Source organism: Jaculus jaculus, chromosome 6 (assembly GCF_020740685.1).
Source record: "Jaculus jaculus isolate mJacJac1 chromosome 6, mJacJac1.mat.Y.cur, whole genome shotgun sequence".
NCBI lineage: Eukaryota > Metazoa > Chordata > Mammalia > Rodentia > Dipodidae > Jaculus > Jaculus jaculus.
In genome coordinates this window covers 44,175,485-44,193,963 of record NC_059107.1, presented here as the reverse complement: position 1 = coordinate 44,193,963, position 18,479 = coordinate 44,175,485, and the positions used below count along the sequence as shown (strand labels likewise).

At 42.4% G+C, this 18,479-nt stretch overlaps 1 protein-coding gene across 1 annotated transcript in view; it reads right to left on the bottom strand.

The window, feature by feature from the left end:
- The window catches only part of Chmp3 (charged multivesicular body protein 3), a 39,035-nt gene that overhangs the window by 9,206 nt on the left and 11,350 nt on the right, over positions 1 to 18,479 (bottom strand). The window contains exons 3-4 of the mRNA XM_004660512.2: positions 17,919 to 18,098; positions 1,624 to 1,745 (exon numbers count right to left, since the gene is read on the bottom strand). Of these exons, the coding sequence (XP_004660569.1) occupies positions 1,624 to 1,745; positions 17,919 to 18,098 (302 nt within the window). The remainder of the gene's footprint in view (positions 1 to 1,623; positions 1,746 to 17,918; positions 18,099 to 18,479) is intronic.

The window sequence follows — 18,479 nt, the reverse complement described above, 5'->3', positions numbered from 1 at the left end:
CTGACCCCTAACTGTACTGCCAAGCAAAGACCTGGGCCTTGGGCTATGTATGATGCTGTTCTACCAGAGTTCTTCTCCAGCCTTTCTCTCACACTCAACCCTTGCATATATTCCAGTCACAAATAGAACTCTCTGGGAGAGACTTCTGTGTGCAAGGACTTGAGCTGCACCGTCTTGATTGTCAAGCCCCAGATCCAGAGTATAAAGCAGCACCTGTACAAGGTTCCCGCTCAGGTGAGGAGGCACACACCTGTGCTCCAGCTCCAACCTTCACTTCATTTTATTTATTTATTTATTTATTTATTTATTTATTTATTTATTTATTTATTTATTTGACAGAGAGAAAGAGGAGAGAGAGAGAGAATGGGCACACCAGGACTTCTAGCCACTGCAGACGGACTCCAGACACCTGTGGCCACTTGTGCATCTGGCTAACGTGGGTCCTGGGGAATTGAACCAAGGTCCTTTGGCTTTGCAGGCAAATGCCTTAACCGCTAAGCAATCCCTTCAGCCCCTCCAGTCTTCACTTCTAACCTGATACCCTAAGTTACCTGGCAGCTTTGAGATTCAATGTCTTTATGTATAAAAAAAGGAGTAAAGTGGTCAGAGATTTAGCTCAGTGGATGAGTATTTGCCTAGCAAGAACAAGGTCCTGGGTTCAGTCCTCTTCACTAGGAAAAATTAAAAAAAAAAAAAAAATTAAAGGGAGTAGAGCCAGGTGTGGTAGCACACTCCTTTAATCCCTATATTTAGAAGGCAGGGGTAGGACAATCACTGTGAGTTCAAGGCCAGCCTGAGACTACATGGTGAATTCCAGGTCAGACTGGACTGGAGCCCTACTTCGAAAAAACAAACAAGCCACCACCACAACAGAATAAAAACAGTGTGGCTGGAAAACTGGACAAGACAAAATGTGTGGCATGCCATCAGCTGTGGTAGCTTAGTAACAATGCCCTGCTTAACCCTGTTCCTGTCTGAAGACCACTAGTGTAACTCCTTGTTATGTCTGTATCCTCAGTCAGTCAGTGTCTCTCTCCCTCTTATATTAGAAATAGAAGTTTTCAAACTATAGCATACAGGCCAATGCTTTTGTAATGCAATTTTATTGGAATAATCTCATTCATTTGTTTAAATGCTATCTGGGACTGCTCTTGCACCGAAAAGCAGAATTGAGTACTTACAACAGTTCTATGGCACAACAAAGAATACATGCACCTGTTATCGAGCACTTTACAGAACATGCTTCCCATCTCTGGTCTGTAATGACCTCCCTTGCCAGTGTCACTGACATCCCCTGCAGGCCAGCAGGATGAAGGTTTCTTTTGGCATTCTGCTCAGGTCAGGCCCTGTAAACTCTACCTCCTTCAACACTAAACGGTTGTTCCCTCTATCTCCAGCTGCCCTAGAGATCTAGGTATAACTTTGCTTCTTCTAAAGGATGCCTGGAAGTCCTTCCCAGCCTCTGCCATGCTTGGCTCCAATGGTTTCAGCCAGTGTTAGCAGCTGCACCTTCACTCAAAACAATTGCTGTCTGAGTGGCAGTCTCTCCACTCCCATTCACCCCATCCCTGCTAGGGGAATTTTCAGAGGCTTGGAAGGGGCAACAACACTAGTCCGAGTCACCTTCATCATCTCTTTGGACAGGTCCCGCATGGTGGCTTGTATTTCTGGGATCTTCACAAGACTCTGCATGGCCTTCATCACTTCTGTGCTCTTCTGCAGGGAACCAGCCACTCGCAGGACCGCTGAAATGGAAAGACTTCACGCAGTCAGGACTGGTCCAGAGAGGGAGTCCCAGTCATGAGGCTCTTCAATAAAAGGGAGAGTAGCAGGTGGACTACTAAACTCATGGCCAGCCTCTAGATGACCAAGACATTCAATTTTGAGTCCTACCTGAGCTGAATTCTCTGAGCATTCATACCAATGAGCTAATTTGCAGAGTGGCCTGAAGGCCTGTAGCTGATCTTAATGGAAGGAGACTGACACCAGGGACAAGTCACACATGGAAGGAAAAGCTCTAGACCATGTGAGGGCCACCATGGGAAGCAGAAGGCTTTCAGTGACCTAAGCAGAGCTTCCCATACATCAAAGGACTGTGCCTGCACAATGAGGAGCATCTTGCTGACAATCAGAAAAATGAGAGACGCAGGGAAACAACAGCCTGAGGTGGCTACAGTTCCTTGCTAAGAAAAAGCCTTCTGACGTCCAAGATTGTATATATGCTACTATCTTCTTTAGAAGAAACTATCATGGAAGCAAATGATCATTTCATCCTCAGTATCTTTAACATGTCAAAATAAAGAGTCGGCAGCTCTCCCAATTTGTTTTGTAATCTTATGAGATTTAAAAGTTCTGAGGCTGGGAAGATGGCTTAATGGTTTAAAGTGCTTGCTTGCAAAGCCTGCTGGTGTAGGCTCAATCCCCAAGCCACTCATGTAAATGCCAGATGCAAAAGGTGGTACAAGCATCTGGAATTTGGTTGCAGCAGCAGGAGATCCTGGTGTACCCATACATAGTCACATACATAGACACATGCAAATAAACATTATTTTTTAAGTTTTGAAAACCACTCACTATGCATCGAGCTGCTCACTAACGCTGGCAAGATGCGTCCAATACTGCCACCTGGCTAAGCCAGTGACGGCACATTCATTCACCTGTGGTGGAATCCAGAGCCTGGGGAGCTTCTCACAGAACAGGAACAGTATGGCTAGATGCTTAGCTGGCATGTAAGAGCACATTTTGTGATTTTTTTTTAAATTAGTAAGGAAGCTGGTTAATGGCAGAGAATACTTCATTTCTCTTACCGCTTTAATGAGAAAGTAAAATGTGTATTTACTAAAATCAATATAAATTAGAAGAAGGGGACTGGAGAGATTGCTTAACGGTTAAGGCATTTGCATGCAAAGTCAAAGGATCTTGGTTTGACCTCCAAGACCCATGTAAGCCAGATGCACAAAGGGGTACATGCATCTAGAGTTCATTTGCAGTGGCTGGAGGCCATGGCATGCCCATTCTCAATCTCCCTCTTTCTCTCGCTCAAATAAATAAATAAATAAATAAATAATATTTTTAAAAGATCAGAGGAGGCCGGGCGTGGTGGCACACGCCTTTAATCCCAGCACTCGGGAGGCAGAGGTAGGAGAATCACCGTGAGTTCAAGGCCAACCTGAGACTACAGAGTTAATTCCAGGTCAGCCTGGAACAGAGTGAGACCCTACCTCGAAAAAAAAAAAAAAAAAAAATCAGAGGAAGGGGCAAGAATCAATGTGGCTGAAATAAAAAATAAATTATACCCACTATTACAAAGATACAAAAAAAAAAGAGAGTGCAAAATGTTACTTACTGTTTATCATTGTCCAAATGCAGGCAAAGAGAAGAGTAAAAAAAAAAAAAAAAGCTAAAAAAAAAATCAAGCAGAGCTGGAGAGATGACTCAGTGGTTAAGGCACTTGCCTGCAAAGCTAAAGGACCCAGGTTCAATTTTCCAGGTCCCATGTAAGCCAGATGCACATGGTGGCACATCTGTCTAAGAGTTCATTTGCAGTGGCTACCTAGTATGCCCATTCTGTGTGTGTGTGTCTCTCTCAAATAAATAAATAAATAAATAATTTATATAAAAAAATCAAGCAAATTCCATGTACTTCTGCTTAAATTATAAGTCTGATGTCCATATGGGCCAATGTTTTATCCTTGTCTATAACACAGAGTACCACAATGTGACTTACATTCAGGAAATTATTAGAGACCCAGGTGTGGTGGCGCATGCCTTTAATCCAGCACTTGGGAGGCAGAAGTAGTACCATTGTGAGTCCCAGGCCACCCTGAGTCTACACAGGGAATTCCAGATCAGGCTGGGCTACAGTGACTCTACCTCAATATTAAAAAAAAAAAAAAAAAAAAAAAAGAGAGGAGGAGGAGGAAGAAGAAGAGGAGGAGGTAAAAGTGGAGGAAAAAGGAAACAGAGAAAGAAAGGAAGAGAGGAAGGAAGAAAGGAGGAGGGGCTAGAGAAATGGCTTAGTGTTTAAGGCACTTGACCCAGGTTCAATATCCCAGGATCCACATAAGCCAGATGCACAAGGGGGCACACACATCTGGAGTTTATTTGCAGCAGCTGGAGGCCCTGACACACCCATTCTCTCTCTCTCTCTCTGCCTATTTCTCTCTCTCAAATAAATAAAGAAAAATAACATATTAAAAATAAAAATAGGTGGGGAGGGTGGGAATTACCATGGGATATTTTTTATAATCATGGAAAATGTTAATAACAATTAAAATAATAATAAATAATAAATAACAAAAATAAAAAGATCCAGGTGTGGTGGCACACACCTTTAATCCCAGCCCTCAAGAGGCAGGGGTAGAAGGATCACTGTGAGTTTGAGGCCACCCTGAGAATACAGAGTTAATTCCAGGTCAGCCTGAACAAGAGTGGAACCCTTCCTCAAAAAACCAAAAAAGGGAAGGAGGGAGGGAAGAAGGAAGAGGAAGGAAGGAAGGGAGAAAGGAAGAAATTATTAGAGTAAAAGGCAAAAGATGACAGACTGTACTAGTCTGGAAATAGTCTGAGTGTATCCCACCCTGTTTCAGGTACTAGAAGCCTAGTCTCTAGTGTGGCCATGGTGAGAATTAATGGGGCCACCAAATGTGATACCTATAGAACAGTATCAGGTGATGGGGCACTATTCTCAGAAGGGGTGAGTGCTGCTCTCACAAAGTTTGCTAGTTTTCTTGAGAGTCAGTTACACTAAAAAGATCAATCCTGGCCAGTGGAACTCTGAACTTTATTAACTCTCACATCACCTCTTCCAGTTGTGCTCTGTCAGGACGTCGTTCCCAACAAGGCCCTCACATCCATCCATCTGGGGCTTCCAACTCCCAAAACTATGGCCAAAATAAACCTACTTATAAAGTATCCACTACACGTTATTTTGTTTTAATAACAAAAAATGGACTTCAAACCATGTAAATATAGTATCTGTTAAGTACTGAGGGATTTTTTTACTTTAAGAAAGATATAAATTCCAGGGGGCTGGAGAGATGGCCCAGTGGTTGAGGTGCTTGCCTGTAAAGCCTAACAACCTGGGATTGATTCCCCAGTACCAATATGAAGCCAGATGCACAAGGTGGTGCATGCATCTGGAGTTCATTTGCAGCAGCTGGTGATCCTGGCATGCCCATGCTCATTCTCATTCTTTCTTTCTTTCTCTCTCTCTCTGCTTGCAAATAACTTTCTCTTTTTTTAAAAAAGAAAGGTATTAGCCAGGTGTGGTGGCACATGCCTTTAATCCCAGCACTCAGGAGGCAGAGGTAGGAGGTTTGCCCTGAGTTCAAGGCCACCCTGAGACTACATAGTGAATTCCAGGCCAGCCTAAGCTAGAGCAAGACCCTACCTTGGAAAATCAAAAAAAAAAAAAAAAAAAGAAAGAAAGAAAGAAAGAAAGAAAGAAAGATAATAATAATAACAACAACAATAAAAATAAAGAAAGAAAAAAGAAAAAAGAAAGGTATTAATTCCCGATTTTAAGGAAGAACAAGGAAAAACGAAGGGTCAGTGTACTGAGGGAAAGGAAAAAAACATGGGTTTCAGGAGGTAGAGGCAGAAGAATCATCTCTGGATACTGTGCTGATTACTCTAATTGTCAACTTGATATGATTTAGAATCACCATGGCAACAAATCTCTTCACATGTCTGTGAAGGGTTTTCTAGATTGGTTAATTGAGCAGAAGCACCCACCCTAAGTAGGGGTAGCTTCATCCCACAGGCTTGGACTCAGGGCTGCAGAAACAGAGAAAGCAAGCTGAGGAGCAGCACTCATGGCTCTGCTTCCAGACTGGGGACACAGTGTGACCAGCTCCACTTTATGCTCCTGCTGCCAAGCCTTCTCCACCATATTGTCCATATTGGATAAAGCACTGTTATCTAAAACAGCCAAGCACTAAAAATTTAGTAAGAAAACAATGTGATAAAACAATGAATACAACCCGTGATTCAAAACAAAGCCTTCGCCGGGTGTGGTGATGGATGCCTTTTATCCCAACACTTGGGAGGCAGAGGTAGGAGGATCGCTATGAGATCGAGGCCACCCTGAGACTACATAGTGAATTCCAGGTCAGCCTGGGCTAGTGTGAGATGCTACCTCGAAAAATAACAACAACAACAACAACAAAAAAAGCCTTCCTCCCTGGAGTTGCTTTTGTCAGGTGCTTTGTCACACAAAGAGTGAATAATACTATGAGCCAAAATAAACTTGCCCCCTTAAATTGTTCCTGTCAGGTTTGTGTCACAGCAGCATGAATGTAACTAATACAGAAAGACAAATGCATGCTCCCACCTAAAGGCACAGTCTAACCAAGCCAAACACAAAGAAGCAGAGACTAGTCATTCTAAAGATTCTCAGGGGCTGGAGAGATGGATCAGTGGGTTAAGGCACTTGCAAAGCCTGATGGTCTGAGTTCAATTCCCCATTGCCCACATAAGGCCAGATGCATAAAATGGCACATGAGTCTGGAATTTGTCTGCAGTGGCAGGAGGTCCTGGCACACCTATATTCATTCATTCTCTCTCTCCCTTTATCTCTCTGTGCTTGCAAATATTTAAAAATATTGAAATAAAATAATAGCTCTAGAGATGTGGCTTAGTGGTAGGCTGCTTAGCATGTGCAGTGCTGGGTTTGATCCTTAGCACTAGAAAAAAAAAAAGTTTAAACTAGGGCTGGAGAGATGGCCCAGCAGTTAAGGTATTTGCCTGAAAAGCCTAATGACCCTGGTTCAATTCCCCAGTACCCATGTAAAGCCAGATGTGCAAAGTAGTGCATGCATCCAGAGCTCATTTGTAGTGGCTGTAGGCTCTGGTGCACCCATTCTGTCTGTCTTTCTTCTATCTCTCTGCTTGCAAATAAATATTAAAAAAAAAAAATTACACTAGGTAAGATCAAGCTGTAGCTGAGCTGGAAGCCTCTTCCATGCAGACTAGCTATCAGGATTCTGGAAAGAGCTATGAAGCACACAGCCCTTTGGGAGAGAGACTTCATCAACAGTCTTAACTAGCAATGGACCCTGCAAGCTTTATGGCTGGCCAGCCAGGTCAAATGTACCAACTGGTGCATATCTGTTATGGGGGAAACCAACTGCTCTCTGATTGGACTGGAGGCCTGCTCCACAAGAGGGAATGCACACATGGTACTGAAAACCCAGTCAAAAGCCTATGGCTGGGGAGATCATAAGGCTTAGCAAGAAAACTAATACTGTTTTCTGGCTAAATTAATATATTATACCCACCAAACTGCCTTCTAAACTCTTATATTTATGCCCATATAGTAATGCTACTCTCACATTTGGTTAGATAAGCTTTTCAGATGGCAGTGACCATTGGAGTGACTCAAAACTCACCAAAGTGCTGAGAAGAAGTAACAATGGAGTGTTCAGCATGAAGTAAGACATCTCTATCATACCCTCCAAACCTCAGGGACCTTTGCTGAAGAGGTGGCAGAAAGAATGCAAGAGCCAAAGGAAGGGTAGGGCTCCTAACAATGTATTCTTCCAGACACAAAATGGCCTGGATATCCATGACTTCGCAGTGCCTGACACTACCTACACATGACTTTCACAGCAGAAGGAAAAACAAGCACACATCTTTAATCCCAAGACTCAGGAGGCAGAGGATCACCGTGAGTTCTAGGCTACTCTCAGACTACATAGTGAATTCCAAGCCAGCCTGGGCCAGAGTGAGACCCTTACCTTGAAAAAGAAACAGGAAAAACAAAATGATGACATCAAAATAGAAGAGAGACTAACTGGAAAGAAAGGATTCAGGAGTGGGAATTTGGGAGGGGAAGACAAGGGAGAAGGGATTATGATTATGGTATATTGTCTATATTTATGAAAATTGTCGATTAAAAGTTGTTTTTTAATTTTTTGTTTAATTTTATTTATTTATTTGAGAGTGACAGACAGAGAGAGAAAGAGGCAGAGAGAGAAAGAGAATAATGGACGTGCCAGGGCCTCCAGCCACTGCAAACAAACTCCAGATGCATGCATCCCCTTGTGCATCTGGCTAACATGGGTCCTGGGGAATTGAGCCTCAAACCAGGGCCCTTAGGCTTCACAGGCAAGTGCTTAACTGCTAAGCCACCTCTCCAGCCCTCGATAAAAAGTTTTTAAGCTAGAGTCAGCCTGAACTAGAGTGAGACCCTACCTCAAAAAGCCAAAAAAAAAAAAAAAGTTTCTAAAAAGTAAAAATTCTACTAAGGAAAAAACAAGTTACGTTATTAACCTGATTTAATCATTCCATATTGAAACCCCACATTTTTTTTGAAAGTCCACATTTTATCCCTTAACTGTTTACAATTATGATCTGCCAATCAGTAAGTAAAAATAAATTTATGACAAGTAAATTCTGTTCCAGTTTTTTAAGTTTGGACTTATAAGCCTGGGTAAGTAACTATGAGTGTATACATGTTTATGTGTAAAACAATATAATGTTAGACTAAAAATAACATATTAGGGCTGGAGATATGGCTTAGCAGTTAAGGTTCTTGCCTGCAAAGCCAAAGGACCCAGGTTCAATTCCCCAGGGCCCACATAAACTGATGCATGAGGTGGCACAATCTGGAGTTTGTTTGCAGTGGCTAAAGGACCTGTCACATCTATTCTCTGTGTGTGTATGTGTCTCTCTTTCTCTCTCTTTCAAATAAATAAATAAATTTAAAAAAAAAAACATACTACAGGGTAATTCAGATGGTAGTTACTGGTGAATAAAGGGGCTGAAGCCAATGAGAATTAGAATCTTCTACAAATGTAGCAACATGTTGTATCCCAAGGGGAAAAAGAAAGAGAACCACATTCTGAGTATAGTGACAGAATAACAGCTGCATCTATTTCAACAAAAGCCACACGAGAAGTGGACAAGCTGACTCGGATGGGTGCTGACATCACAGGACCCCACACTGCTGGGAACCAAGGACTACCCATACTAGAAATGCAGCCGCAAGAGGCAGAGTTCTTCTGCCACACAGTACGCAGAGCCAAAACCATGTGCCTGGCACTATTCTTGCACTGTTCCACACTGCTAGACCCTGCTCTCCTCTGCCTGTAGTAAAGACCAGCTTCTGTGTACGGGTAAAGGGGAAGTGGGCTGAGGATGAGCCAGGGCAATTGGTGAACATCTGCTTTTTATTTTACATATCTCTATAGCACTTTAAAATAATAAATACTCTTGGTACCTCAGGTAAGTGAAATTATAAGAGTTTCTAATCTTCTTTGATGTGCTTATTTCACTTAGCATATCCTCAAGATTCATCCATGTTGTTGCCTACATCAAAATCAACAGTGTGTTACTTCTACCTGTTAGCTGTGTGAATCATGCCAGGAATGTAGTTGTACAATTTGAGTCTCTGCTTTCAATTCTTCTGGGTATAGACCTAGAAGTAGAATTGCTGGATCATATTGTAATTCTGTTCCTGCCCCACCTTTGACCCTCTTCCTTAACCTTCAATCCCAATCACAACCTACTCATCATGTGTCTTTTTCTGCTAGGAGCTGCTGTCAGAAAGCTGTTGCTTGCAACGAATCTAATCATAATAATGTATTAATAGCTGACAAGGCTTAACTTTACTGCTCCCTAAGACTTCTGGATTTTAATAGGAAATATCTTAAGGAAAACGAATGACTTCATCAAAGCCAACACAGGCTGGGTATTGGATGGGGTACTGGGACTCAAGACAGACAAAGACCTCTTAGAAACTCTGGTTACACTATTTCTAGTTTTCTCTTTTCCACTCCTAGAAAAGAAACTCTTCCCTCCTGCTCCCTTCTCACATACTGCTGTCACCCTTTCAGCTGTATTAAATCTTCCAAAAGGCCACATTCCACCAAAAACCCTTTCAACAAACCTCTTTGGGGATCCCTTCAATGCTTAGGTGGTAGGTAGCTGGGAGAACCAAACAGATGCTGATCTCATGGAGCTAGCCTGGTCAGCCCCAAATGGACTCTCTTTTTTTCTGTTCTAACCAACCCTCTCTCCTTATTGTGTATTTTACTAATGGCTCTACAATACTTCTAGCTTCCAGAGCTCACATCTCAGGTTTGTTTAACCTTCACGAAATCCCATTTACTCTGTCTCTAGAACAGTTCTCTAGAGCATTTCTTCTCAATTTCATTCCCACTAGATTAAGATTCAGATACCCGCCTGTTCCATTCCTTCTCAGGTCCCATGGCCTCCATCTTGGTACATCAGTACCTACCCTCCCCCCTACACACACACACACCTGCAGTCTGGGCTCAAACATGCCAGAATTTTCATGTCCTAATCAGAACTCTGACTCCAACACATCTTTCCAGCTGTACCTCCCACTCTCCCCTTTAGCGCACTCCTGTCAAACTCTTGCCTCATCACTGCCTGAACTATTTCACCTGCGCCTCTACCGACTCTCCCCAAATACCTCACCTCTGACCTCCCACTGCACTTTATCTGCACCATTACCACAGCAAGTAGAACTCTGAGCTTGTCTTCGAAACCCCCAGGCTCCTAACAGCTATAAGAATTATCTATTTCCCTGTCCATCCTCTCCAACAATCACTCCTCTCTGCTAAGCACCTGAACCTCCCAGATCTTCCTCCAGTGTTGCAAATGTCCTGTTCTTTCAGACCTCAGGGCTTTGACATATGCCACTCAGACTTGAATACCACCTCCACCAGCACCCCACCAATATTAACTGCACATCCACCTTCAGACTTCATCAGGGCCTGAAAGGTGCCTCTTGACTCTCCATTGCCCTTTTACAGTCTCCTAATATTCATCAGTTTACAATTATAAATACCTATTGATTTGGTTAAGTTCATTATTTTCTTAGTAAATGAATAGTAAATTAGAATTCAATTATTGGCTTTCCATTCTATACCTTGAGAACAATAACTGTGTACTGTTCTCAAATTTAATCTCATGGCTCAAAAATAGAGAGGAGGGAGAGAAAAGAAACAAAGAAAAACTAAATGAACATTTTGCTCTTTGGAGCTCAATCATTTGCATGAAAAGAATACCCTTGGGCTGGAGAGATGGCTTAGTGGTTAAGCGCTTGCCTGTGAAGCCTAAGGACCCCGGTTCGAGGCTCAGTTCCCCAGGTCCCACGTTAGCCAGATGCACAAGGGGGCGCACGTGTCTGGAGTTCGTTTGCAGTGGCTAGAAGCCCTGGCGCGCCCATTCTCTCTCTCTCTCTCCATCTGTCTTTCTCTCTATGTCTGTCGCTCTCAAATAAATAAATAAAAAATGAACAAAAAAAATTAAAAAAAAAAAAAAAAAGAATACCCTTGCTGGGGGCAGTGTCTCATGCCTTTAAACCTAGCACTCAGGAGGCAGAGGTAGGAGGATCTCCGTGAGTTTGCGATCAGCCCGAGACTACATAGTGGAATTCCATAGGCCAGATCAAGACCGTACCTCAAAAGACAAAAATAAATAAATAAAACAAGATTTACTCCCTGCTTCCCTTCTCCTCACTTCTTCAAAAGGAGGACAGAGCCAGGTGTGGTGGACCACGCCTTTAATCCTAGTACTCGGGAGGCAGAGGTAGGAGGATCACCATGAGTTTGAGGCCGCCCTGAAACTACAGAGTGATTTCCAGGTGACCTGGGCCAGAGTGAAACCCTACCTTGAAAAGCCGGGAAAAAAAAAAAAAAACAGAGGAGAGAGAAGTGAGGACTGGAAGAAGAAGCTATGAGAAATGATGCATTAAACACAAGAAGTTTCAAACGAAGACCATCACTAATAAGGTTCAAACTGCCTCAGGAAGTAAGAACATATGACAGTTGTTTAAAAAGGAACTGTCGGGGGCTGGAGGGATGGCTTAGTGGCTAAGGCATTTGCCTGCAAAGCCAAAAGACCCTGGTTCAATTCCCCAAGACCCATGTTAGCCAGCTGCACAAGGGGGCGCACATGTCTGGAGTTCATTTGCAGTGGCTGGAGGCCCTGGCAAGCCTATTCTGTCTTTCTTTCTCTCTCCCTCTTTTTTATATTTTCCATAATTATAAAATATATCCCATGGTAATACCTCCCTGTCCCCGCACTTTCCCCTTTGAAATTCCATTCATTATCATACTACCTCTCCATCTCAATCATTATACTTACATATATACAATACCAACCTATTAAGTACCCTCCTCCCTTCCTTTCTCTTCCCTTTATATCTCCTTTTTAACTTACTGGCCTCCGCTACTATTTTCCTTCTCACGCAGAAGCCCAATCATCTGTAGCTAGGATCCACATATGAGGGAGAATATGTGGCGCTTGGCTTTCTGGGCCTGGGTTACCTCACTTAGTATAATCCTTTCCAGATCCATCCATTTCTCTGCAAATTTCATAACTTCATTTTTCTTTACCGCTGAGTAGAACTCCACTGTATAAAAGTGCCACATCTTCATTATCCACTCATCAGTTTAGGGACATCTAGGCTGGTTCCATTTCCCAGCTATTATTAATTGAGCAGCAGTAAACATGGTTGAGCACGTACTTCTAAGGAAATGAGATGAGTCCTTAGGATATATGCCTAGGAATGCTATAGCTGGGCCTCTCTCCCTTTTTCTCTGTCAAATAAATAAATAAATAAAAGTAAAATATTTTTTTTTAAAAAAAGGAACTGTCAGCTGGGCATGGTGGTGCATGCCTTTAATCACAGCACTAGGGAGGCAGAGGTAGGAGAATCGCTGAGAGTCCAAGGCCACCCTGAGACTACACTGCAAATTCCAGGTCAGCCTGAACTAGAGTGAGACCCTACCTCAGAAAACCAAAACCAAAATATAAATGAACTGTCAAATTTTGATTTTACAGGAAATTAAAATTAAGATAGTAAAACTAAAGTATTAAGAAAAGAGCTGGAGAGACTGGGGATGTGGCTCAGCTGGTGGATGGCTTGCCTAAGATATATAAAGCCCTTAAAACCTGGTGTGAGGCTAGAGAGATTGCTCAGTGGTTAAGGCACTTGTTTGCAACACCTGACAGCCCAGGTTCAGTTTCCCAGTACCCATGTAAAGCCAGATGCACTAAGAGGCAGATGCATCTGGAGTTCGTTTGCAAGTGGCTAGAGGCCCTGGTGCATCCATGCTCACTCACTCACTCACTCTCCACTAAGTAAGTGAATAAATAAAATAAAAGTTAAAAAAAGATGGAAAATAAAGTTGAGGAAATTTCTCAGAAAGTACAACACAAAGTATAGATCTCTAAAGTGAACTCAAATGTGGAATATATTTCCATATTTTCCAAGTTAAAATTCAAGGTTTTATGTGCTATTTCCTCCTATAAGAGTTTGCCAGGAACCAAAATATTAGAACTTCTAAGAATAGCAATACTTTATTGGTACTGTAGGAGCAATATAGTACTGAATTAAATTTTTAAAAAAAGAAAAAGAAAAAGACTGTCAAGGAGAGGCTGAGACAGTCAAATTTCAAATCCAGCCTAGACAACATATTCAGACTCTGTCTCAAAAACCACCAGCAGGGGCTGGGTGGATGTTCCAGCAGCTAAAGGTGCTTGCTCATAAAAACCAACAACCCCTGCTCACAAACTGATGTGTTCTAATACGAGCCTGATGAGTTTTGACATTATAAGTAAAGGAGACCAAGATTACAAAGGTATTATTTAAGACTGCATTCTCCCTTTAATCCCAGCACTTGGGAGGCAGAGGTAGGAGGATCGCTGTGAGTTCAAGGACAGCCTGAGACTACATAGTGAATCCCAGGTCAGCCTGGACTAGAGTGAGACCCTACCTCAAAAATAAAAAAGACTGCATTCTCCACAGTAAAATTTCATTGATATATGTTCCACAACATGCTTAGTACCATTAAGAGTATGTACATATCCCTCAAAATAACTGACTACAACACATAAACCACAACCCCGTAGGGAATACCTGAAACCCCACTAAGGAGGGTTCCCAACAGAACAGGTGCAGTGATGAGGGAAAAGAGGGTACCAACACATGATGTATGAAATATGTTGTTAATAATAATTTTAAGGCTGGAGGGTGGATTAGTAATTAAGGCATTTGCCTGCAAAGCCAAAGGACCCAGGTTTGAGTCCCCAGGACCCACATTAGCCAGCTGCACAAGGGGTGCACGTGTCTGGAGTTCGTTTGCAGTGGCTGGAGGCCCTAGCGCAACCATTCTCTCTCTGTCTTTCTCTCTCCCTCTTTCTCTGTCAAATAAGTAAACATCAATAAAATATTTTTTTTAAAAAAAGGGGGGGGGCTGGAGAGATGGCCTAGAGGTTAAGCACTTGCCTGTGAAGCCTAAGGACCCTGGTTTGAGGCTCGATTCCCCAGGACCTACGTTAGCCAGATGCACAAGGGGGCACACGCATCTGGAGTTCGTTTGCAGTGGCTGGAGGCCCTGGTGCGCCCATTCTCTTTCCCTCTCTTTCTATCTGCCTCTTTCTCTCTGTGTCGCTCTCAAATAAATAAAAAAAAACTTTTTTTTTTTTTTAAAAAAGGGAAGCCAGGCATGGTGGCAAATACCTTTAATCCCAGCACTTGGGAGGCAGAGGTAGGAGAATCACTGAGAGTCCAAGGCCACCCTGAGACTACATAGCAAATTCTAGGTCAGCCTGAGCTAGAGTGAGACCCCGCCTCAGAAAACCAAAACCAAAAAATAAAGGAACTATCAAATTTTGATTTTACAGGAAATTAAAATTAAGATTGTAAAACTAAAGTATTACGAGAAGAGCTGGAGAGATTGGGGATGTGGCTCAGCTGGTAGATGGCTTGCCTAAGATGTGCAAAGCCTAGGGACAATCAGTCCCTAGCACCACATGGTATGAGGCTGGAGAGATGGCTCAGTAGTTAAAGGCACTTGTTTGCAATGCCTGACGGCCCAGGTTCAATTTCCCAGTACCCGTGTAAAGCCAGATGCACTAAGAGGCAGATGCATCTGGAGTTCATTTGCAAATGGCTAGAGGCCCTGGTGCACACATACTAACTCACTCACTCACTTTCCACTAAATAAGTGAATAAATAAAATAAAAATAAAAAAGAGCTGAAAAGTAAAGTTGAGGAAATTTCTCAGAAAGTAGAACACAAAGGCAAAATTGATGATGAGGGCTGGAGAGATGTCTTAGCAGCAAAGCCAAAGGACTCAGGTACGATTCCCCAGTACCTATGTAAGCCAGATGCACAAGGTGGCACATGTGTCTGGAATTCATCTGCAGTGGCTAGAGGCCCTGGTGTACCTATATTCTCTCTCTCCCTAACTATTTGCCTCTCTTTCTCATAAATAAATAAATATACAAATAAGTAAATATCTTTTTAAAAAATTGATGATGATAGTGATGTTGATATTTGGAACCTACACTATAGCAATTACCATGTACAGAGAATCTCTCTCTCTCTCTCTGAAGAATTGAAGTTCTCAATCTGAAATGATATACCAAGTAACAAAAGAGAAAACCCAGCAGGGCATGGTGGGACACCTTTAATCCCAGCACTCAGGAGACAGAGGTAGGAGGAATGCCATGAGTTCGAGGCCACCCTGAGACTACACAGTGAATTCCAGGTCAGCCTGAGCTAGAGTGAGACCCTACCTTGCGGGGGGTGGGGGAGGGAGAAGACCACATTCTTCAGTAAAATTTCTTTGATAAATGTTCCACAACATGCTTAGTACAATTAAGAGTATGTACATATCCCCCCAAAATAACTGACTGCTGATCCCACAATGCATAAACCACAACCCAATAAGGAATACCTGAAATCCTACTAAGGAGGGTTCCCAACAGAATAGGTGCAGGGATAAGGGAAAAGAGGGTACCAACACATGATGTACCCATATAAAATATGTTGTTAATAATAATAATTTTAAGGCTGCAGGGTGGCTTGGCAATTAAGGTGTTTGCCTCAAAGCCAAAGGACCCAGATTTGATTCCCCAGGACCCACGTTAGCCAGATGCACAAGGGGCACATGCATCTGGAGTTTGCACTGGCTGGAGGCCTTGACGTGCCCAATCTCTCTCTCTCTCTGCCTCTTTATTTTTCAAATATATAAAACTAAATAATATATATATATATATATATATATATATATATATTTTTTTTTTTTTTTTTTTTGGTTTTTCGAGGTAGGGTCTCACTCTGGTCCAGGATGACCTGGAATTAACTCTGTAGTCTCAGGGTAGCCTTGAACTCATGGCGATCCTCCTACCTCTGCCTCCCAAGTGCTGGGATTAAAGGCGTGCGCCACCACGCCCGGCAAAATATATTTTTTTAAAGAGTATGTACAGGGCTGGAGAGATGGCTTAGCGGTTAAGTGCTTGCCTGTGAAGCCTAAGGACCCCGGTTCAAGGCTCCATTCCCCAGGACTCACGTTAGCCAGATGCACAAGGGGGCGCATGCAGCTGGCGTTTGTTTGCAGTGGCTGGAGGCCCTGGCTTGCCCATTCTCTCTCTCTCTCCCGCTCTCTCTCCCTCTCTCTCTCTCTGTTGCTCTCAACTAAATAAATAAAAATGAACAACAAAACAAAATTTAAAAAATAAATAAATAAAAAATAAAGAGTATGTACATAGGGGAACAACTAACACTTCACCTTACTAACAGATACACTCTTCACAAATATTAACTGCACCAGACACTGGTTTTGAAGCTAGATTCTTTCTAGACTAGACAGACAAGGTCCTAGTTCTAATGAGAGGAAACAATTTATGCATTAAACATAAATAACAAAAGCTGGCAACATAGAAATTGTGTGGTAGCACACTTGCTTAGCATGTGCAAGGTCTTGGTTTGATTCCAAACATGGCAATAAACAAATAAACAAACAAATAAATAAGCAAGCTAGTTTTATGTACTTAAAAGAGCCATAAGGAAATTAAAGGTACTTCCATGATACAACTATGTTGTGAGACACTTTAGAAAAGCCTGCACTGAGTGTCTGACATTTGAACTGAGACTTGAATCATACGAGAAAGACTGAGTCAATCAGAGAGGTAGCTGAAGTGTGTACCTGACAGAAAGAATAAGTATAATGGATCTATGATAAGAATAAATTTGGCCGGGCGTGGTGGCGCACGCCTTTAATCCCAGCACTCGGGAGGCAGAGGTAGGAGGATCGCCAAGAGTTCGAGGCCACCCTGAGACTCCATAGTGAATTCCAGGTCAGCCTGAGCTAAAGTGTGACCCTACCTCGAAAAACCAAAAAAAAAAAAAAAGAATAAATTTATCTAGTGCCAAGAACAGAAAGACCACTGTGGATGGATATAGAGCAGAAAAGAGCAAGTACTCGAGTTTTAACCCAAATGCAATGAGAAGCCAGTGTTGTTTTGTTTTTTGAGGTAGGGTTTCATCCTAGTCCAGGCTGACTTGGAATTCACTATGTAGTCTCAGGGTGGTCTTGAACTCATGGTGATCCTCCTACCTCTGCCTCCCAAGTGCTGGGATTAAAGGTGTGTGCCACCAGGCACAGCTTGAGAAGCCAGTGTTTTAAAGAGAATACCATGAGATCACACGTTCATTCTATGAAGAACATTCAAATGCTATGTGAATTATGAACTGCAACTCTTTATACATTCAGTATATTCTAACTTCTAAATAAATTTAGGTATTTTGTCCTTTCAGAAACATTGACAAAAGAATAAAATAATAAGATTTATATCTTGCATTGGTATAGCACCCCAGTGAAGACGCTTACGTAAAAAACAAAAACCAGCTGGGTATGGTGGTGCACGCCTTTAATCCCAGCACTCAGGTGGGAGGATCACTGAGAGTACAGAGTGAATTCCAGGCCAGCCTGGCTGGAGTAGAATGAGACTCTACCACAAAAAACCAAATAAATAAATAAATAAATAAAACCAGACTTGACCTTGGTCCTCCTTTACTAGGAAACCAGGAACAACTAGTACCAGTGACAACGACAGCATTATGGATAAACATTAAAGTATCTGCCCCTTACCAAGCTGGTTCTTCATGCCCATGAGCACGGAGTTCATATGTGCTTTGGAAGCATAGAGCTTGCTCACAGCCTTCCTCGACCTCACCACCTCTTTGGCCAGAACCACACAGACATCTTTCTGGCCCTTCTTGGCTGCATCTTTCACAGATCGCTTCACTTTCTCTTCTTCTCTTTGGATATCTAAATTTAGAACACAACATCAAAAATCATGGGTAAGTCAGATGTACTAGCACTAAAACTGCTTTAATTATAATCTAAGTATGTCTGTTGAGTAGGACATAAATGAAGAAAAAATAATTAATGCGGGGGTATTTATTATTTCTAGAAACAACACTGAAATAGTTTAAAAATAATCAGAGGCTGGATGTGGTGGAACACACCTTTGATCATAGCATTCGGGAGGCAGAGGTAGGTGGATCACTGTGAATTTGAGGCCACCCTGAGACTACATAGTGAATTCCAGGTCAGCCTAGAGTGAGACCCTACCTCAAAAAAAAAAACAATAATAATAATCAGAGGGCTGGAGAGATGGCTTAGCAGTTAAAGCACTGGCCTGCAAAG